The following is a 22992-nucleotide window of genomic DNA, read 5'->3' on the forward strand; positions in this document are numbered from 1 at the left end:
ATAGGTAGGTGCGCAAACTGGAATGTTCCTGTTTTTTAGTACCAAGTTAAAGACACCCATGTCTGATCTACTTCTTCCAAGCAGTTACTATTCCATGTATTTATTTCTTTTGCAAAATAGGATCATACAAAATGATGGAAATAGTCAAAAGGAAAATATATTTGGACAAACGAGAATCTATAACTATTTGCAGTGAGAATATTGTGAAAGAAAATAAACTTTCTTCCAATTTTGTTAACTCGCTACAAACAAACAAATAAAACAAACAAACAAACAAAACAATGCTTTCCCTCTTACCAGAACTTGTAATATGATTTGCTCTGGATGTGTTTAGTAATTCTACAGGCTGATCTCTGGTAGAAAGTCCACCTGAAAAAAGAAAATAATCCAGATAATGTCTGCAGTCAAGTATGATAAAGTTACTTAGAGGTTTGATGTATCAACTGACTAAACAATTAAAAAAGAGCAAAAACAAAAGCAAACAATTGTGTCTCTTACATTGTACTTTAATCTTTGACTATGTTTAAATTAGTTTTTATATGGTATGTTTTATTTGCAACTTATAATTTGCATTTTATCTCTGAAAAACTATGATGCTGACAAGAGAAAAATAGATTGAAAATTTTAAAATAAAGATAGTAATTCAGGTCGTCCTCAATTTATGACCACAATTGAACCCAAAATTTCTGTTCCTAAGTGAAACATTTGTTAAGCGAACTTTACCCATTTTACAACCTTCCTTTTCACACTTGTTAAGTGAATCACTGCAGATATTAAGTTAGTAACATGGTTGTTAAGTGAATCTGGCTTCCCATTGACTTTGTCAAAATAGAATAATAATAATAATAATAATAATAATAATAATAATAATAATAATAATAATAATAATAATAATAATAATAATAATAATATATTATTGGTTAATCTTTAGTGAGATTCACAGCCTTTGAGGCTGGTTAATAGCTCAGCAGCTCGAGTCCTAACCAAGGACCTAGGAACTGTTAATGTATCGTCGGAAGATGTAAGCTGTTCCGAGTAAGGTGGTTTTTTGTAGAGTCAAAATGTTCAAGTCCGGCAATTTTAGAATTTCTAAACAACGGGGTAGCCCTTTGGGTATTGCTTCAAGGGCTCCAATTACAATCGGGACAACACACAATTTCTTTTTCCACAGTCGCTCAACTTCAATTTGTAAGTCCCGGTACTTTGTGATTTTTTCTTGCTGCTTATCTTCAATTCGTGCATCACCAGGTATTGCAATGTCAATGAACCATACTTTTTTCTTTTCAACTATTGTTATGTCAGGTGTGTTGTGGACCAAGTGCCTGTCAGTCTAAATCCTAAAGTCCCACAAGATCTTGAGTTTCTCATTCTCTAAAACTTTCTCAATCTGATGTTCCCAGTGGTTTTTGCTGTACTCAAATCCAAACTTCTGGCACAATTTCCAGTGAATGATCTTAGCAACACGGTCATGGCGTTGTAGGTAGTCAGTTTGTGAAATTTTGCTGCACCCACTGATCAGGTGGTCGACTGTCTCATCTTTCTCATTGCATAGGCGGCATTTGCTGTTGGTGGTAACATGTTGAATTTTTGCCTTCATGCAGTTTGTGGCTAGAGCTTGTTCTTGAGCTGCCAAAATAAAGCTTTCTGTTTCTTTTTTCAGTACTCCTGATCTTAACCAGTTCCAAGTTAGTTTCTGGTCAGCTTTGCCTTCAATATTTTTCAAGTATTGGCCATGCAGAGCTTTGTGTTTCCAATTTTCAGCTCGCTGCTCAATTACTTCTTTTTTATATTCTGCTTTTGTTTTAGTTGTCTTTAAAAGGCCTCCTTTATTTACTTCCTTAATCATTGGTTCTTCACTTTTCTGGATGTAATCATTCAAGCTGCATTTTTCTTCTTCACAGTCTGCTTTACTTGTAGGAGTCCTCGACCACCCTCTGCTCTTGGTAAATATAATCGGTCAACATCACTTTTAGGGTGCAAGGCATGATTCATTGTCATAAGCTTCCTTGTTTTTCTGTCCAAATTGTCTAACTCCATCTGGGTCCAGTCAATTATTCCTGCAGAGTATCTAATCACAGGTATAGCCCAGGTATTTATGGCTTTTATGATGTTTCCTCCACTCAATTTGGACATTAATATCTTACGAATTCGCCGAATGTACTTGGCTGAAGTTAATTCCTTGACTTTATTATGCATTAAGTCAGAGGCTTCTAAAATCCCCAAGTACTTGTAGCCTTCTTCTGATTTTACTGCCTTTATCATTTCTTCATTCTCTAGTTCTATTCCATCCTCTTCTATGATCTTGCCTGCTTTGGTTGCTATTGTTGCACATTTGTCAATTCCAAACTGCATACCAATGTCTTGGCTGAATTCTTTTGTGTTTTCAATTAATAAATTCAGTTCAGCTTTTTTTTTACCAAACAGCTTCAAATCATCCATGTACTTATATTATCATCATCATCATCATCATCATCATCATCATCATCATCATCATCATATTTCTATACCGCCCTTCTCCCGGAGGACTCAGGGTGGTGTACAGCCTATTAAAAGCACAAAGACAAACATCAATTAAAAATAATTAAAATTATTAAATAGTTTCGGCTCAAATTTAAAACCCCCAAAATTTAAAACACCTAATTTAAAATCATTACATTGATAACCCGGCCTGGCGGAACAGCAGGGTCTTGAGGGCACAGCGAAATACACGGAGGTCGGAGATCTTACGCATTTCCGGGGGCAGTTCATTCCACAGGGCAGGGAATCCCACATAGAAGGCCCTCCCTCTGGGTGTCGCCAGCCGACGTAACTTGGCCGATGGCACCCTGAGGAGACCCTCTTTGTGGGAGCGGACTGGCCGGTGGGAGGCTATTGGTTGCAGAAGTCGGTCTCGAAGGTACCCGAGTCCTATGCCATGGAGAGCTTTAAAGGTGGTAACCAGCACCTTGAATCGCACCCGGAAGACCACTGGGAGCCAGTGCAGCTCGTGCAGGAGGGGTGTCACGTGGGCACAACGGGTTGCGCCCATAACCACCCGCGCGGCCGCATTCTGGACCAGTTGGAGCTTCTGAATGCTCTTCAAGGGGAGCCCCATGTAGAGAGCATTACAATAGTCCAGCCGGGAGGTGACAAGGGTGTGAGTGACCGTGCGCAAGGCGTCCCGGTCCAGAAAGGGCTGCAACTGGCGAATCAGGCGAACCTGATAAAAAGCCCCCCTGGCCACGGCCGTCATATGCTCTTCTAAAGATAGCCGTGCGTCCAGGAGGACGCCCAGATTGTGAGCCCTCTCTGTGGGGAGCAGAGATTCACCCCCAATAGTCAGCGATGGCACCTGCTGACTATATCGGGACGCCGGAAGCCACAGCCACTCGGTCTTGGACAGGTTGAGTCTGAGCCTATTTCTCCCCATCCAGACTCGCACAGCCTCCAGGCAATGAGACATCACATCAAGGGCATCATTGGGGTGGTCTGGGGTGGAGATGTACAGCTGAGTGTCATCAGCGTACTGATGGACTCTCATCTGAAAACCACTTATGATCTCACCCAGTGGCTTCACATAAATGTTGAACAGAAGGGGCGAGAGAACCGACCCTTGTGGCATTCCCCATACGAGGCGCCTTGAGGTCGACCTCTGACCCCCTGCCAACACAAAATGCGAACGGTTGGAGAGGAAGGAAGAGAACCACCGCAGTACAGCGCCCCCTATTCCTAAACCCCTCAATCGCTGCAGCATGATACCATGGTTGATGGTATCAAAAGCCACTGAGAGATCTAATAGGACCAGGACAGAGGAGCAACCCCTGTCCCGAGCCCTCCAGAGATCATCCACCAACGCGACCAATGCCGTTTCTGTGCTGTACCCCTGCCTGAAGCCCGACTGGTACAGGTCCAGATAGATAGCTTCATCCAGGTGCCAGGGAAGCTGTCGTGCCACCACACTCTCAACAACCTTCGCCACAAAACGAAGGTTTGGAGACCGGACGGTAGTTAGCTAATTCACCCGGGTCCAGGGAAGGCTTCTTGAGGAGAGGCCTCACCACGCCTCTTTCAAGGCGGAGGGAAAGGCACCCTCACTCAAAGAAGCACTTATAATCCCTGGAGCCAGCCTCGTGTAACCTCCCGGGAGGCCAGTACCAACCAGGAGGGACACGGGTCCAATAAAGACGTGGCGGCACTAATCTTACCCAGAACCCTGTCCACATCCTCGGGAGCCACAGGATCAAACTCCTCCCAGGTAATATTCTCAAGACCTACCCTTGTCTCCTCCCCTGGACTCATCCAGTCGGAGTCCAAGCCTTCCCGTATCCGAGCGACTTTATCATGCAGGAATTGCACAAAATCCTCAGCTCGACCCTGCAAGGGATCTTCCCGCACTCCCCCCCCCCGAAGAAGGGAGTGAGTCACCCTAAATAGAGCGGCTGGGCGGTTCTCTGCAGATGCGATAAGAGTGGAAAAATGGTTAGATTTCGCCACTTTTATCGCCACTAGGTAGGTCTTGATATAAGACCTCACCTGTGTCCGGTCAGAATCGGATTGACTAGTCCTCCAGATGCTCTTTAGGCATCTTTTCCGACGCTTCATCTCTCTCAGCTCCTCGGAGAACCAAGGAGCCAATTGAGATCGGCATCGGGTCAGAAGCCGCCACGGCACGATGCGGTCCAAAGCTCTGGCGGCCGCACTCTCCCAGGCGGCCATCAGGTCTTCGGTTGAGTCATGTGCCAGAGTCTCAGGAAATGGCCCAAGCTCCGTCAGGAACCTTTCGGGATCCATCAGGTGCCTCGGATGGAACCATCTGGTCGGTTCCGTCTCCCTGCGGCGGGGGGAAGCGGCTTGAAAGTCCAAGTGAAGGAGCGAATGATCTGTCCATGACAAGGGTTTAATGTCTAGGTCCCCTCTACCAAGATCATTCAACCACTGACCAGAGACAAAAATCAAGTCCAGAGTGTATCCCCCTATGTGAGTGGGGCCTTGAACTAACTGGGTCAGGTCCATGGCCGCCATGGAAGCCATGAACTCCTGAGCCTCCTCTGATGCCTCACCTGAGGATGGTAGGTTGAAATCCCCCATGACAATAAGTCTGGGGGTATCAACCGCCACCCCAGCAATAACGTCAAGCAGCTCGGGCAGGGTCGCCGCCACCTGGCAGGGAGCCAAGTACGTAGTCAGCAAACCCATCTGCACCCCACGGCCCCACTTTACAAAAAGGGATTCACATCCGGCTATCTGAGGAACAGTGGTCTCCCTCGGACAAAGACTTTCCCTAATAATCGCCGCCACTCCCCCACCCCTCCCGAGCCCTTGGCCGATGAAATGCATGGAAACCTGGTGGGCACATTTCAACGAGGGGACCCCCCCTCCTGGCCCAACCAGGTCTCCGTAATACCTGCCAGGTCTGCACCCCCCTCCAAAATAAGATCACAAATGAGGGGGGCTTTATTAACAACCAACCTGGCATTACATAACATCAGCCGCAGACCCAGGGCCTGAGGCTCTGTGCAACCCCGGACATGAATTGCGCATTGGAGGCCGGAGTGCGCAATTGTTTGTAAACAGCGTGTGCGCACCCCGGAACATGATATGGCCCCCTGCGCCCGTCATATCTGTCCCTCCCACTCATTATTTCAATTGCACTGCCCTTCCCTATCACCCCCCTGCTCCCTGGTCAAATTTCCTTCCACGACCCCTCCGCTGCATCCAATCGACCCATCACCCTGCTCAGTGGCTATATGGATCCCCCCAGGTCCACCTTTACAACCCCCTCCCCTCCTCCCGGGTCCCCTTAAAATTTTCATTAAAAATTTTTCTAAAAAACCCCTCAACCCCCTCTTCGCTGCATGCCATCTCTCGGGGTTCCAAAGCCCATCATCAAGATAGGCCCTCTATAACGTGGAGGGCCAGGCCTGCGAGAGGGGAGAGTCTCGCAACGCTAGAAGGTCGGCTTTTAAAAGCATCATCCGAACCAAGGACGGGAAAGGAGGGCCAGTTCGGGGTTCCTCCCTAGTCCAGAGAGATAACCGTGCAGAAGATCACAAAATGTCCATCGTAGAGCTGTACTCCACTGTCCTCTCACGACAGGGAGAAGGTCCAATGTCCTTTGTTTTTTCACCCAACAGAGGGCCATATCCAAACCATCCTCTCACAATGGTTAGTCTCCCTAAAGATGGCTACACCAGGGATGATGTTCCGTCTCCTCCGTTGGGGTATAAAAAGTCCCTCAGCTCCCCCATAATAGTGCTCGGTCTCTCCTTCCAGCGAGAGGTGTAAGTTGGAACATGGGAAGAGGTCCTGCATAATAGTTCGTAAACCCATCCCGCTAAGGGAGGGGGGGAGGGTAAGGCGGGGAGATGGCGGGGGGGAATAATATCCCCAGAGGAGGATAACATCTCCTCCTCCGCCAATTTATAAGTCCTGGCCACCCTCACCTCCTCATTCTTCCCTCACACCTCAGCTAACGTCCACCTTTGCAGCATCCTGCGACAGGCGTCATCGACGGCACCAGCACCGCCCCACCACACCCCCATAACCCAACAGTCCTAGTGATCCCGGCATACTCCAGGATAACCACGTCTGGGGGTCTGGGGGGGTGTCCAATGCCAGCATCGTCAGCTGGCCCCTGCCGCCATCGCCGCCTCGGCTCTGCCGCTTTGAGTGGGGGGAGGGGGAGCGGGAGATCGCCCCTCGACTGCTCGCATTGCCGCCAGATTCGCCATCCCCCTCCAAACCCCTCATCTCTGTTGTCATCAAAAGCTGCAGCCAGGAAAATCGCTGCAGCCGAGTTAAGCCGTCGCCTCCCTCACCGCCACCACTATTATCTCCACGGCGCTCCGCCGCAGCGCTCTGCAGGGCCCCATCGACCGCCGGCTCCCCAGCTCCAGCCAAGATGTTCCAGGGGGCATAAAGCCCTCCCCAGGTTGGGTAGGGGTTCTCCTCGCCGGGGCTGGGGCCGTAAAAAGTATTAACGGCCCCTACGCCCCCGAAAAAGGCCGAAACAGTCCCATCGCCTGACGGGAGCTAGCTGGATACCGCCATCTTTGCACATGCGCAGAAAGTAGAATAGAATTCTTTTTTTTTATTGCAAAAGTTTTACAATTACATTTTCACCCCTTTCCCCCCACCACCACCCACCCCAAACTTCCCAACCTCCCTAACCCTCCCTAACCCTCCCCTCCCCCCAGACTTCCACACAATATACTCATATCCGATACAAAACCCCCCTTAGTATAAAACTTGTATAAAACTTGAACCCCTCCCTCCCCCTTATAATTTCTCTTTTTATCTTCATTACATTAAAATATTTCTAATACATTATTTTCAAGTAAAAGCTATTTGATACTTCCTAGTTTGATATTTGTTCTGAACATATTCTATCCACTTTTTCCATTCCCATTCATAAGTCTCTTGTGAACAATCTTTTAAGTATGCTGAAATCTTCTCCATCTCTGCAAAACTGGCCATCTTCAAAGTCCATTCCTCAATAGTGGGCAAAGCTTCGTTCTTCCAGTATTTACCTATCAACAATCTTGCTGCTGTTATCATATACAATATCAATTTTGTTTCACCCGATGTAAAACCCTTAACTATACCCAATAAAAACAATTGTGGAGAGAATTGAATTTTTTTCTTCAAAACATTCTGCATGACCCACCAAATTTTTATCCAAAAAGCCTTAACTTTCCTACAGGTCCACCAAACATGATAATATGTAGCATCCAAGCATTCACATCTCCAACATTTTGGCTGAACAATAGGGTACATACATGATAACTTTTGGGGGTCTAAGTGCCATCTATAAAACATTTTATAGAAATTTTCCCTCAAATTCTGCGACTGTGTAAATTTAACGTTCTGAACCCAAATTTTTTCCCATGTTTCCAACATCACTGGTTCTTCAAAATTTTGAGCCCACTTAATCATACAATCTTTAACTAGTTCGGTTTCTGAATCCCTTTCTAACAAAACATTATAAAGCCTTTTAATATGCATTGGACCTTTCTCTTTTATGTGTCTAACCAATTCTTCCTCATGCAACATAATACCAGTTTTTTGGTCCTCTTTCCATCTCAATTGCAATTGATTATATTGTAGCCAGGTTATATTAATCCCTTCAGCCAACAGTGTCTGTAGTGTCTTCAGCTGCCATCTGCCCGCATCTGTAAAAAGAACCTCTTTATATAAAAACCCCCCGAGTGACATTATATTTGTATTCCACAAAGTATGACCAAGATCCAGCCATAGCGGTATTTTATAATCCCATTTGAATCGGTGCTTCTTCCAAACTCTCATCAAAGAATCTCTAAGTATATGGCTTTTAAATACTTTGTCGACTTTGTTATCATAAAATAAGTAGGCATGCCATCCAAATTCAAGATCAAAACTTTCTACATTCAATATTCCAGTCTTTTTCCTTCCAAACCAATCACTTGTTAGAGTCAAAGCTGCTGCATCATAATATAACTGTAGGTTTGGTAGTTTAAGACCTCCCCTTTCTGGAACATCTTGCATAATTTTCAATTTCACTCTCGGCTTTTTCTCGTTCCAGACAAACTTATTCACTCCAGCTTGCCACACTTTCAATTGTTTATCACTTTTAAGCACCGGAATCATTTGAAACAAAAAAAGGAATCTTGGCAAAATGTTCATCTTAACTGCTGCTATTCTTCCAAGTATAGACAGTTGCAGTTTTTTCCAAGTCTCCATATCTTTCTGCACCTCTTGCCACAACACCTCATAATTATTTTGAAACAATTTCATATTTGATTCTGCAACCTGGACTCCTAGATATTTTACCCTTGGTACAACCTCAAAACCTGCCCTCCTTTCAAGCTCGTGTTTACGATCTTGTGTCATATTTTTAACTATCATCTTAGTCTTTTTGTGATTCAGTCTGCAACCTGAAACTTTACCATAATCTTGTATAATGTCCTTCATCAGGATTATTGATTCCATTGGCTGTGTTAGGGTAACAACTAGATCGTCTGCAAATGCCTTTATTCTGTAATCCTCTTGCCTTATCGTTATACCTTTCAAGATATTAGAGTCCCGTATTGTATTTAACAAGACTTCTAGTGTTAAAATAAATAAAAGTGGGGACAGCGGACATCCCTGTCTTGTTCCTTTTTCAATTTTAAACTCTGTTGTCAAGCTTCCGTTAATAATAATCTGTGCCTTTTGCTCTTGATAAATTGCTGAAATCGCCTGTACAAATTGATCCCCAAAGTTCATATTTTTTAAAGTCTTTAATAGAAAATTCCAATCCACTCTATCAAAGGCCTTCTCTGCATCCAAGAAAACCAGCACTGCAGGGATCTGTTTATTCTTCTCAAGATATTCCAATAGATCTATTACTTGCCTTACATTGTCCTTCATGTATCTACCCTCGATAAATCCCGCTTGATCATCATGAATCACCTTTTGAATTACTGGCATCAATCTGTTGGCTAATACTTTCGCATAAATTTTATAATCAGAATTCAGAAGAGATATTGGTCTATAATTCTCTGGTTTTTTAAGACCGGCTTGCTCTTTTGGTATCAAAGATATGTAAGCTGTTGTCCATGATGGGGGTATTTTACCCCCTTGTTGAATATTGCAAAATAGATCTCTAAGTTGTTCCACCATTTCGACTTGCAAAGTTTTATAATAGACTGCAGTCAAGCCATCCGTACCAGGAGCTTTAGCTGTTTTTAATTGTTTAATTGCTACTATTATCTCCTCCTCTGTTATAGGATAATTCATTCTTTCCTTTTGTTGGTCAGTAATTTTTATAACTCTTTTATCATCTAGATATTTTTCTATAAGTCCATTCTGCACATCCTCTTTAGCATATAATTTAGTATAATAATCCACAAAAGCTTCTTTAATTAATTTTTGTTGAAAAATTTCTTTCCCTCCAATATCAATACTATCAATAGTCCGTATACTCTGTTTTTTCCTCAATGTATAGGCCAACCATCTGCCCGGTTTATTAGCGTTACAAAATGTATTATGCTTCGCATATTGTAAGTTTGTTGCAACTTGTTCCGCCATAAGCATTTGAAATTGGTCTTTCAGAAGTTTTATAGCACCACATATTCTTTCATCTGTTGGATTTTTAATAAGTAACTGTTCTTTATTCTTTATTTCTACTTCCAATTCAGATCTTTTCTTTTGTCGAATCAGTCTATGTTTAGAGTTCATATAGATAAGCACCCCTCTCATATAAGCTTTGCTTGCGTCCCACACAATTTCTATTGGGGTGCCTTTATTCAAATTTATTTCAAAAAATTCTTTCAAGTGCTTTTTAAGTTCTATTATATTTTTTTCATATCTGAACAAGTTCTCATTTAATCTCCAAGAGGTCTCTCAGTCTTGCCTGTCTCAATTTCTATCCGTACTGGGCTATGGTCAGTCAAAGTTCTTGGAAAAATCTTTGTTCTTTTTGTCTTAACAAGTAAATCATCTGACAACAAAATGAAATCGATCCTAGAGAAGGATCTATGTCTATCTGAAAAAAAACTATAGTCCAATTCTTTTGGATTGTGTATTCTCCAAATATCTTTTAATTCCAAATCTTCTTTCATATCAAAAAAGGTCTGTGGTAGCCTAATCCTAGACTTCGCCAAACTCTTTTTATCTAATTTGGAGTCAATTACTCCATTCCAGTCTCCCATGATTAAAATAGATCTATAATCCCATTGCAGTATTTTAGTATGTAACATTTTGTAGAAGTGATCCTGTTGTTGATTGGGAGCATAAATTCCAATCAGAAGAATTTGGCCATTTGTTGTAAATAATTCAATTGCTACAAACCTACCATCTTCATCTGCTTCTATAACTTTAGCCGAGAATTTTTTATTTACATAAATAACCACACCATTCTTTTTTTTGCAAAGTTGAAGATATAAAATGCGTTCCTAATTTGGAGTTTATCAAATATTTTTGATCTTGAACTGTAATATGCGTTTCTTGTAGACAAATTATATCATTATTAAATTGTTTCAAATATGCAAATAATTTCTTCCTTTTCTGTGCTGAATTCAACCCATTCACATTCCAAGATAAACACTTAATCGTCATCTTTATCTTTCTGGAGCAAAGAGCAGAATAACCGAATGTCTTCCAGAATCTTCGGTCTTGCTCCCCCCATGACTCCAGTCTCTTGTCTCTTAGCTCCCTTTTTATCTTGTCTTTCCTGTTGTTGCTTTTCTTTGAGTTGCTTAGACTTAGCTCGAGTTATACGCTGATCCTTAAATTCAACCATCTGAACCGGGTCCAAAATTGGAGAAGATTCCAGCAAAGGCTCATCCAGAAAACCTCCTTCAGCGCCCTGCGTTTCCTCTGGTTCCTGCTTAGACTGTTCTTGAAGTTCTTGTTGAAGTTGCTTCTTATCACTCTCCTTAATCTCCAGAACTGTGGATGTACGCGGAGATGGTGTTCTTTCTTTAAAAATAGTAGTGTAAAAATGCTCCGCCTTCTCCACAGTGTTCAAGCGATGTCTTTCTCCCTTGTATCTCAAAATTATACCAGTTGGGGCGTCCCATCGAAATGGTATCTGTTGGTTTTGCAATTCTTTAACAAGAAAGCCAAAGTCCTTTCTGGTTTTCAACATTTTAGGTGGTAACTCTTTATAGACTCCAATTTGTGAGCCCCCCACTTGTACAGAAGTATGAAAGGATTTTTGCAGGATGTCATTCCTTATTGCTCTATCTGTAAAATATATGGCCCCATCTCTAGGCAGTTGTCTTTGTCTGGCCACCCAAGAATTCACTCTGTAAATTTTATCTATTTTGTAAAAAACCACATCAGGATTAATTTTTAAAATCACAGCCAAGGCCTCAGAGCAGACCTGTCTCAAATCCTGTCTGTCATTTCTCGGATTCCTCGAAGCCGTATAGCGAATTCCATTGCCCTGAATTGCATCATAACAATTTCGTTCTCGACTTTCTGCATTTTATCATCCACATCAGAGATCTTATAGTCATTATCTTTCATCTTGACATTAACTTCTGATTTAAATTCTTCCACTTTAGAATCAACTTTGATAATAAATTCTGCCAGGCCAGACGCAACTTCTGATATTTTTTTGGTCACCTTATTTTGATTCTGTTTCACCATATCTTTAACTTCATTAATTTCCTGCATAATTTCCTGATGAGACTTTTGAATTTTGTCATCTATTTCCTGTTGGAATTTTTGAAATTTATCATCCAAAATTTTAGAAATAAATTCTTTTAAATCTCCCACATCAAACTCTTTTTTCTGAGTCTGTAGCTGTTGAGCAGGGGGAAGCTGCGTTTCATGTTTATGTGTGGAGGATCCCCCCCGTTGCCTTCCCTTCCTGCTTCTTTGAAGCCATGCTGCCACGTAGGCTAGTTTTTCTGAAGAGGGAAGTTCCTTTTCCTTTCCCTCCTCCACAGAGACTTCTAAAAAAGTCCCCCAGATTTAGTCAAATGGAAACTGAAGTAAAGCAAAGTCAAGTTTTAAAAAAAGGAATTTTTTCTTTAAATAGAGCAACTTTGTAGCAGCTTTGTAACTTTGTAGCAAAGCAGGATGACTTCACAAATCCACTTTCACTAGCTCATTAACTCAAATGCTGGGCGCCATATTTTTTCAAATCACTTTCACTCACTCGCTCTCTCTCTTGAATTAAAAAGTCAACAAAGCACTAATACTTGCAATTTTCAAGTTTCTGGATTCAAGTTAGTATTTCCGCTGCTTGTTAAGGTTGGTTCCTTTCACTTTAAAAGTTTGCTGCTGCTGGCTTGTTCTGCTGAAGGCAGAATCGTCCCACGCCGCCCGGAGTCTCCGCAGGTTGGGAGGGAGCCGCGCCTGTTTTCTCTCCAGAAGCAATTCCCTGGGGGGTTACAGGGGCTCAACCTGTGCCCTGCTGTCTCTTCTCCTACAATCCTCAAGATTTCGGAGTTTTCGAGCCGCTCCTCGTTCGCGGGGCGGCTCTACAGGCGGCGGGGCTGGCGGTCTTTAAAAACACGCCGCCGTCACCGAAGCTTGCAAACCGGAAGTCCCCTAGAATAGAATTCTTTATTGGCCAAGTGTGATTGGACACACAAGGAATTTGTCTTGATGCATACTCTCTCGGAGTACATAAAAGATACATTCGCCAAGAATTATAAGGTACAACACTTAATGATAGTCATAGGGAAACAGTCAATATAAATCTTAAGGATACCAGCAACCAGAAGGTTGCAAAAAGGTGATCACATGACTCCAGCACACTGCAACCATCTGAAATATGAATCAGTTGCCAAGTGTCCAAATTTTGATCACCTGACTATGTGGATACTGGATCAATCGTAAATCAAACTTTCCTTTGGGTGGGGAAAACCTGGGAGCTTTCAGATTCGGGTTTTCCCAGATGTGCCAATATGACATCTCTAATAAAAAGGAACTTTGAAAAAATGCCAGCCTCGGAGTCTTACTTGGTTGAGGGTGTTACTTGGAACCCTGACAAAATGAACTGTTGTAAGTCGAGGACTACCTGTAGTCACATTGTATTATTGGTTTGTCACACAGTCAGCCAGATATTCAGATTGGATTTGGCATTTTTATCCACCTATGGCATCTTTCCCAAGGTCCTGGGATAGGTAGATGTTGATTTTTTATGATGTTAAAAGTAACATCACAGGATGTAATCTGTTCCATGTAAACTTGTCTTTTGCAACTGACGGTGAATTTGCAATGCTGATGATGTTCAAGTGATGCTCCAGTTGTTTTGGGATTGCACCCAAGGTGCCTATTACTATTGGTACTACCTTTGCTTTCTTTTGCCAGTCATTTCTATTTGCAGGTCTTTGTATTTTTTTATCTTCTCCAATTCTCTCTCTTCTATTCTGTTGTCTCCAAATACTGCCATCTCCACTATCCAGACACTTTTGTCTTTTTTATCAACAATTGCTAACTTTGGTATATTATGCGGCTGGTGTGTGTCTGTTTGAATTCTAAAGTCCCAGTGTCAGTTCTGCCATCTTCAGCATGGTCCCTTGCTGGCATCCTGCCATCAAAATATTGGGGAAGGGAACAAGAGGGAAAAATGGGTAATAAATATGATTGTAGGGAAATATGATGGGACTAGGGAGTGTGGATGACACCTTGACAAAGACCAGAGAGGCCCAGAACCAATTTGTGCCAATCATCAAGACCAAGCATCCTGAGAATGGAATGTGGATTGAAAGGTTCTCAAACACCTATGCAGCTTTCCATTGGCTGAAGTGATAAACTCTCAAGGGGGGAAGAGCTGGGATAAGAGCTGGGAAAAATTTGTATCCTTTTCCACGGGAATCTTAGTTCTAGACAGCTTTACGGCAGCCAGCAACGTTTAGTAAAAGAACCTATCACTTCACCCAAATGGAGTTTGAAGGTCTTTCTTTCCTAAAGGATCTGACTGGGGCAGGTCTGACACCCAGAACACTTTAGCTTCTTCATTTTCTATTACTATTATTATTATTATCTCTTTTATTCATTAAACATGAAACTCAGTTAACTGGACATTTTAAAATGTGTCACAAATACCATTGACTGATGCTAATGGCTGATATGGGTTGCTGCCAACGTCCTAGGTATCCACCAAGTATCTTCTTAAAATATATGATGTTCCGAGTAGCGCAGTTTTTTGCAGTTCCACCGGTGTTATTGCAGGAAGCTGCAATTTCTTGATGTGTTTTATAAAATTCTTGGACATGATATCAAGTGCCCCGATGACAATGGGTATCATTGTTACATGTTTCACCCATAACCATGTAGTTTTGATGGCCAGTTGATGGCAATATTTCATGATTTTTTCCAGTTCTTTTTCTTTGACTCTGGTATCTCCTGGTACAGTTCATTCTGATGTCGCTGCTGAACAGTTGAACTGTGTTGAGTATTGATTCAAGTTCAGTGGGGCTTTTTGCATACAGTTTTAAGTCATCCATGTATAGTAGATGGTTTATCTTGCCATGCTGGCTTGAGATTTGGTAGCCCAGTTTTGTATTTCATAGGATTATTGTCAGTGGAATTTGTATTTCATAGGATTATTATCAGTGGAATTAATGCAATGTTGAACAGTAATGGCGAAAGTGAGTCCCCTTGGAAGATTCCTCGTCTGATGTTGACTTCACCAATGTTCTCCCCATTTGTTGTTAGAAATGTTACCATTTTTGCATATTTGCTTTCAAAAATGTGCAAATATTTTTGCTGATTCCAAAGTTTTTCAGTTTTTCAGATAAGCAGGCAGCAATCATATAGTCGTTTGAATATCAAAACGATCAACACATCTACCAACTCAGCATGCTATTCCTCGTGGAAATAAGCAACATTATGCAAAATGCAAAAAAGGGGTAATAAAAATATATTGTCCTTGTCCCAATAAATGCTACAGCTCCCGTTATCTGTCCCAGCCTCTGCTAGTTTGAAAGTCAGTAAAAAATGCAAGTAGAAAAATAGGGACCTCCTTTGGTGGGAAGGTAACAGCGTTCCATGCACCTTTGGCGTTTAGTCATGCCAGCCACATGACCACGGAGAAGTCTTCAGACAGCGCTGGCTCTTCGGCTTTGAAACGGAGATAAGCACCATCCCCTAGAGTGGGGAACGACTAGCACATATGTGCGAGGGGAACCTTTACCTTTAGGCTGATAACACCTGCTGTCAGCCTCCGCCTTTATATTGCTTGCATGCTCAGCTGCCATTGTAACGGGGGGAGGGGGAGCTGTCTGGATGTCTGGGGGGGAAAGTGAGCTGGTGGAGTAAATGGGACAAAGTTATCTTCAGCGTTTCTCTGCAGCTGGGAGGTGCGCTGATAACCACTCAAGGTCAACCGTCATGGCATACCAGGAGAAAAAGCCCCAAATTCCCTTGCTAGCAGTAAGATACGGGGGAGATCCAAAAGGACTGGGATTCTTTTTAACCCACGTGCAAGGCTGGGGGAGGATTTCCCCTCAGATGCCGCACGCGTGAGGTGCGTTACCAGGGCCCTGGAGGGGGTGGCAGCTGAGTGGATGGTGGGACTCCATAATGAACATTCCCCTCTGATGAGAAATTAGGCCAGTTCATGGCAGCCCTCAGAACACACTTTGAGGACTCGTTAGCTGAGCAAAGGGCGAGAATTAGAATGAAGTCCATACATCAGGGGCGGAGATCAGTGGCGGAGTACACCCAGGAGTTCCGCGAGCTGGTGCCCTACATGAGAGAGTGGTCAGAAGTAGCCCTGCTGGAAAGCTATAAGGATGGCCTTAATGAGGATGTCTACAAGGATTGCTGCTCCCGAGGGGCCCTCGGGATATGCAAAGTTGGTATGTGCTGGCCGCTGACGTGGAGATTGACTTGGCCAGAGATAATTTCCATGGCGGGCACACCTGGAGCCAACCACCCTCCTCATCCCACAAGGGGGCTCCAAAGGCTGCAGTGGGACCTGCAGTCTCCAAGCCAAAGTCCACCACGTGCTTCAGATGTGGAAAGAAGGGACATCGAGCGGCTGAGTGTTTCTCTAAGCCTGGACCCAAGGCGACCTCTAGTGGAGGGAAGACAGCCGACAAAACGCTCGCAAAACCCCACAAAACTGCCCTAAAAGGGGTAGAAGTCGTTGAGTTTGCTCCCCTGAAACAGGGTGAGTTGGGAACTCCGACCCTAGCAGATGACAGCAAAACCAAAACTGATTCAGACGAGGATCTCCTGGTAAGTCAGAATGGGGGACCAATGACCATCCCAGTAGAACTAAAGGTACCATCCACCAGGGCCCACAGGAAGATGCTAGCCCTTCTAGATTCGGGATGCACCAGGTATGTCATCAGCCCTGAGATTGTGGAAGAGATGGGACTAAGACTAAAAATGATGAAAAGGCCCATTGCATTCTGTCAGCTAGACGGGTGGGTAGCTGGGGGGGGGAGCCCATTTTGTAACCGAACCGATTGAGATGAGGATGGGGAATCACCTAGAAACTCTGAGCTTTATTGTGGCCCCTGGCATGGAACGACCCCTCCTACTTGGGCTGCCCTGGCTCCGAAAATGGAACCTGCGCATAAATTGGAAGATGGGCATGTTGCGCATCCGCTCTAACCAGCAAGGGAAGAGAGGGGAGAACCCCTATTGCATGGCCAAAGTGGCGAGCGAGGGGGCAGCAACTGCAACAGAACACATTGTGGGGGAGTAAAAGATCCCAAAAGAGTACGGGGACCTCTGAGAAGTATTTAGTGAGGAGTCAGATGTGCTGCCCCCCCCCCCACTGGCCTACAGATTGTAGTATAGAAATCCTTCTTGGGGTAAAGCTCCCTAAACCAAAGATCTACCCCATGACACACACACACCCCCGGGAGTTGGGGGAACTACGAGACTTTATTGATAAAAACCTAAAATGCGGCTTCATCCAACCGGCTAGGCCGTATGTAGCCGCCCCAGTGCTATTCCAGGAGAAGGAGGATGGGTCTTACTGCTAGTGTTTGACTATAAGAACCTGAACGCTATTTGCATAGAAAACGTCTACCCACTGCCCCTCATGAAGGACATGCTAGCCCACATGGCCAAAAGAAAGATTTTTACTAAGCTGGACTTGCGGGAGGCGTATTATAGAGTTCGAATTAAGGAACGTGATGAATGGAAAACTGCCTTCAACTGCCCGTTGGGATGTTTCCAGTTTAGGATACTCCCTTTCGGAGTACAAGGAGTCCCTACAGTGTTCATGCAACTGATCAACGAAGTACTGCATGAACACCTTTACAAGGGTGTTCTGGTCTACCTTGATGACATTCTTATTTACACCGAGACCATGGACGACCACGTAAAACTGGTGAGAGCCGTCCTGAAAAAACTTAGAGCTGCTGAGCTGTATGCTAAGCTGTCAAAATGCGAATTCCACCAGACTAAAATTGACTCTCTGGGATACCGCATATTGCATGAGGGGATAGAAATGGATCCAGAAAAGGTCCGGGCCGTGTTGAAATGGCCTCCCCCACGTACCCGCAAACAACTACAAAGCTTCCTGGGTTTTGCTAACTTCTATCGACAGTTCATCCCCTCGTTCACAAAAATTGCCTTACCAATTACTAACCTTCTGAAAACAAAAGGAGAGGGGAGGCCAAAGCCCTCCCGGCCTCTCGAGTGGACTATGGAATGTCAGGCAGCTTTTGAGAAACTGAAACGACTGTTTGCTGCCAAACCGGTCCTTAAATATCCTGACATGGAGGCCCTGTTTGTTGTTTAGGCCGACGCCACCGATGTGGCCGTCGGGGCGGTGTTACTCCAAGTAAATGCTGAAGGGAATTTGCAACCATGTGCCTATACCTCTCGGAAATTATTTGAGACTAAGAGGAGATGGGCCATCTGGGAGAAGGAGGCTTTTGCTGTTCGTTGTGTGCTGTTAACGTGAAGGCATTTCCTAGAAGGGGCGAAACACCCCTTTGAGGTGTGGACTGATCACAAAAACTTAAGAGGCCTTAAAAATGCCACGAAAACTGTCGCCTAAGCAAGTCCGCTGGGCCCAACACTTTAAACGATTTAATTTCTCTCTGCGCTACCTTCCTGGAGGGAAGAACTTTATGGCAGATGCCCTCTCGAGATTGCCTCAATACAATAGTGTTTGAGAGGAAGTGATTCTTCCGGTTATCCCCTCGAAACAGCTGGCTGCACCAGTGGTTACCAGAGCCCAGGAGAAAGGGGACCTAACCTTGTCCGGCGACTTGAGCAAGCAGTTAAAAGAAGCACTAAAAACTGATGAGTGGGTTTCAGCCCACTCCAATGAGTGTACACTTTGGGGGGGTCTCACCTGGGTGGGAGCGAAACTGTATGTCCCCGCCAGCCTGAGGGGGGCAGTATTACAATACGCCCATGATGCTAAAATCGCTGGCCATTTTGGTTTCATTAAGACATTACATTTAGTTAAACGACAATTCTGGTGGCCGGCGCTGAAGAAAGACATTGAAGCCTATGTGGTGAGCTGCCCCGTATGTGCTTCAGCAAAGAAGTCTCTGGCGAAAACCCCTGGGTTACTTCAGAGTGTAGCCAGGCCGGAAGCCCCATGTGTAGGAGCCTGTAGTCTGCTATGTGTAGGACTGTTTCCTTATCTTGGATGGCAAACCTCAGATAAGGAAGGTTACTCACATGTAGGCGCCAGGAAATGGCATTAAGACCCTAACTCTATAAACAAGAGGAACAGGAGGAAAGGAAGTGGGATGTGTGTTAACCCTAGATAACATTATAAGTGCTTAAGCAAAGCAGTAATGATTAATCTATGACTCTAGCTACCTGGAAGATTCTGTAGCCAATGAGATGCTGCCAAGTACACTGTAACTTGAAAGTAACAAACTATATAATGTCACTATGTAAGACAATAAAGTTACCACCCTCACATACATCCTCAACCTTTGTGTGTGTGTGGTCACTACACCCATGGAAGGTGATATCCATGGATTTTATTGTTGAGTTGCCCGAAAGTGGAGGGAATACAGTCATTTAGGTGGTTACTGATTTGTTTTCTAAACAAGTGCATTTTGTCCCATGTCCCAAGATCCCTTCGGCTAAAACTCTGGCTAAATTGTTTATCAATGTGTATAGATTACATGGGGCTCCAGAGCGAATAATCTTGGACAGAGGGGTCAAGTTCACCTCCCACTTTTGGAAGGAGTTCCTGGGGTTGTTAGGCTCTACCCAGGGGTTAAGCTCCACCCACCACACTCAGACCAATGGGGCTTGTGAAAGAACTAACTCGGTGTTGAAACAATATCTTAGATGTTACATAAATTATCAGCAAGATAACTGGGTGGACTTATCGTTTGCAGAGGTCGCGTATAATAACTTTATACACAGTAGTAGAGGGTTTACCCTGTTTAAGGTAGCCTCCGGCCAAGACTTTGTGCCCATCCCAGAGTTGCCTCAGGAAAAGCCACAGATACCTTCTTTGGCTGAATGGATTGAACAGCTATGTAGAACCTGGTCTGTAACACGTAAGGCCCTGGACAAGGCTCACCAAGCTCATAAAACCCAAGTGATAAGAAAAGAATTAAGGATAGGGAATATAAAGTAGGAGATAGGGTTTTCCTTTCCACCAAGTACTTGCAAACTACCCAAAACTTGAAAAAACTTGGGCCCAAATACGTGGATCCTTTCCCTATCGCATAGTTAACCAGTTACAGTGCAACTAGAGCTACCTAAAACCTTGCGGAGGATTCATCCAGTGTTTCATGTTAGTTTGCTGAAACCCGAACATACGTCCCCTTTGCGTCCAGACCAAGAACCTCCTCCTGTTCCCATACTCATTGAAGGGGAACAGCATTTTGAGGTCAAAGAAATATTGGATTCAAGGAAACATCGTGCAGTACTTGGTGGCCTGGAAACATATCCCTTTAGCTCAGTCTGAATGGGTAAATGAGCGAGATGTTAAGGTTCCGAAGCAGCTGCAATTGTTTTATTCCAAATATCCTGATAAACCTTAATCCTGGAGTTGTACTTATGTTCCTGTTTATGTAATTTTCTATTTTCCCTTATTCTGTTTTTCTTCTAGGAATAATGTCTCTTCTGCAGGAGGGCCAAATGTCAGCCTCTGCCTTTATATTGCTTGCTTGCTCGGCTGCCATTGTAATGGGGGAGGGGGAGCTGTCTGGATGTCTGGTGGGGGGGAAGTGAGCTGGTGGAGTAAATGGGAGAAAGTTTTCCTCAGCATTTCTCTGCAGCTGGAAGGCGCACTGATAACCACTCAAGGTCAGCTGTCGTGGCATACCAGGAGGATGGAGCCATTGGAAGCTGCACCCCACAAGACCCCTTGGGGGGATGTGGATTGGATAATCCTGACTGGACGATTGGGGGGAGGGTTTTAAGGATGCTTTCTATATGTGATTTTCGCGCCTATTGCCTCAGACCTTGCTTTTCTTTGGTTGCATTCAGTTCATACTCAGTAAAAGTATCTTTCTCTATGAAAATGGAGTCGGGGGTTTTCTTTCTTGAGTGTTGAAAGGAGGCATACCTGACACCTGCATTAGCAGACCTTCTCTACATTGCAAAAATCCACCAGGTATGTGGGTAGAACATTTTATCCTGTAAAACATTTGCAGCCAATGTAGTTCTTTGCGCAATATGAAAAAGCAAAAAACTATTCAGCACATCCCTCCCCTGCTATAGTTCTATAGTGCCATGGAACTATTTTCCAAACTGGCTCAATCCTCTTCACTTCAAGATTGTCTCCCTCTGTTCTCAAGCCTTTAGTGTTCAAGCATCAGGCAAAATATTACCAAACCATTATAGGCATTAGAAAGAGGTCTTCCACCTTCAGATAATGAATTCCAATCAATCCAAATACACATCTAAGTATGCCCTACCTCAGGTGGAGGCACAGAAACTAGCTGCTTAGTGGTTGCCATGCATTCAGATATTAACCACAGAGCTTCTTTTAAATGAGTAGTCTCATTTGGGTTTTGTTTTTTAACTTCCTAGTCCTTGCCTACAAGTCAATGGTCTCCCATCCAACTGCTAAACAAATCCAATCCAGTTTACCAGTTTGTAATTGCCAAAATTGATTAGGTGTTGCAACTAAGAAAAATAATTATAATATATCTCCTGTTCTTTCTCCCACACACACGAACAATGTAACTTTGAATAAGAATATAATCCTAAAAATATATATTCAGTTATATGCTAAAAAGAAAAAAAGAAACAGCTGACAAAGTATGTATTTTAAAATACATGTTAAATTTAACGTGTTCTTTTATATAGAAAAATATAAAAATTTAAGTTGTTAAATTAATAATCTGGTAAATTTCAATGTATTTTGATGTCAATAACAATTAAATATATCTAAAAGGTAATTTTTCTCCTTGAAACCATTAGATTAGATTGGATTATGATCTACCATATTTTTCAGAGTATAAGACGCACCGGAGTATACGATGCAGCTTAGTTTTTGGGGAGGAAAATAGGGGGAAAAATCTGCCTACCAGGTATTCATCTGGCTGGCGTCCTTAGTCTGGTCAGCTTCAGCACATTAGTTTGCTGGTTTTTATCCTCTGCTTGGGGATAAAAAACAGCTTCTAAAGCACAACTGATCTTTGGAAAGAGAAGCAATGAGAAAAGCAGGCAAACAACAAAGATCACTTCACTCGCTAGCGCCTCGTTAGGGCTGAAAAAAAGCTTTGAAAAAGCTACATTTGGAGTATAAGACGCACCCAAATTTTCAGCCTCTTTTAGGAGAGAAAAAAGTGCATCTTATACTCCGCAAAATATGGTACATAGGTCTCTGGACAAATTTGCACTTTCTCAATAGATTATAAACAGTTTTCGAGACCCAGAACATAAATTATTTTATTTTGTCTCTGGCTGAAAAATATAGGTAGTCTCCTAATCTGGATTTTTAGCCTCCAAGCATCTGACATAGCTCAATGGCGTGTTACTTAATCAGGCAAAAATTAATTTTTGCACATTTTTTTAGTTAGGGGTTTTAAAAATATGTGTTTTTACATCAAGAATTCAAATCTGCTGTTATTTTTGTAATTGCATAATGTTTAGCTTGGTATGGTAAATCCACGTCTGATTATATACCCATAAAAGTCTCTTGTAACCCCATAAAAGTCTCTTGTAATACTGTTAACTTTATCTTCTCAAAATTACATCTTGTGCTACAAAAATTATAATTTTTTCTGCATGAATCTAAGCAAAAAATAATCCATGCAATCAGAAACTAACACCAGAAAACAATTATCTGAGTTACAAAAATATTTAAGCGACTTTCAAGTCTTGTTTTGATTCGTTGTTCGACATCAGCCACCGATTTGTTTCTTAGCCTCTGATATAACTGTCATGTTTCTTATGTGTATATACTCTGCTTGCTGCCTCTGTGACCTGTGACACATCTCTCTATTGATTGGGCATGACAGGGACACTGAGGTACTTGCATTGTTTTGTCAATGAACTTCTTTATTTCCACTATAGTCAGTTTGCACGTCACAGGTGGCTCATATACACCTTCAGACCAGTCAATCAGCTCCAGCAGAGTGGATGCTCTGGCACTGATTAAAGGCTTTTTTTCTTGCACACACAGAAAAA

The 22992-nt window shown here is 43.2% G+C and overlaps 1 protein-coding gene across 34 annotated transcripts in view; it reads right to left on the reverse strand.

Moving 5' to 3' along the window:
• HDAC4 (histone deacetylase 4) overlaps positions 1-22992 on the reverse strand; it is a 555425-nt gene that overhangs the window by 449138 nt on the left and 83295 nt on the right. For 33 of the 34 annotated variants that reach the window (XR_015732045.1, XR_015732047.1, XR_015732046.1 and 30 more), the window contains one exon: positions 298-369. The exons of the other annotated variant lie outside the window; for it this stretch is intronic. Coding sequence is in view for 16 of the 33 variants with exons in the window: in XM_087885457.1 (XP_087741583.1) it covers positions 298-369 (72 nt within the window). In the remaining 17 variants the exon portion in view is untranslated. The remainder of the gene's footprint in view (positions 1-297; positions 370-22992) is intronic. 34 annotated transcript variants of the gene reach the window in all.

This window comes from Pantherophis guttatus, chromosome 1 (genome assembly GCF_059756535.1).
Source record: "Pantherophis guttatus breed Tessera chromosome 1, ASM5975653v1, whole genome shotgun sequence".
Classification (NCBI taxonomy): domain Eukaryota; kingdom Metazoa; phylum Chordata; class Lepidosauria; order Squamata; family Colubridae; genus Pantherophis; species Pantherophis guttatus.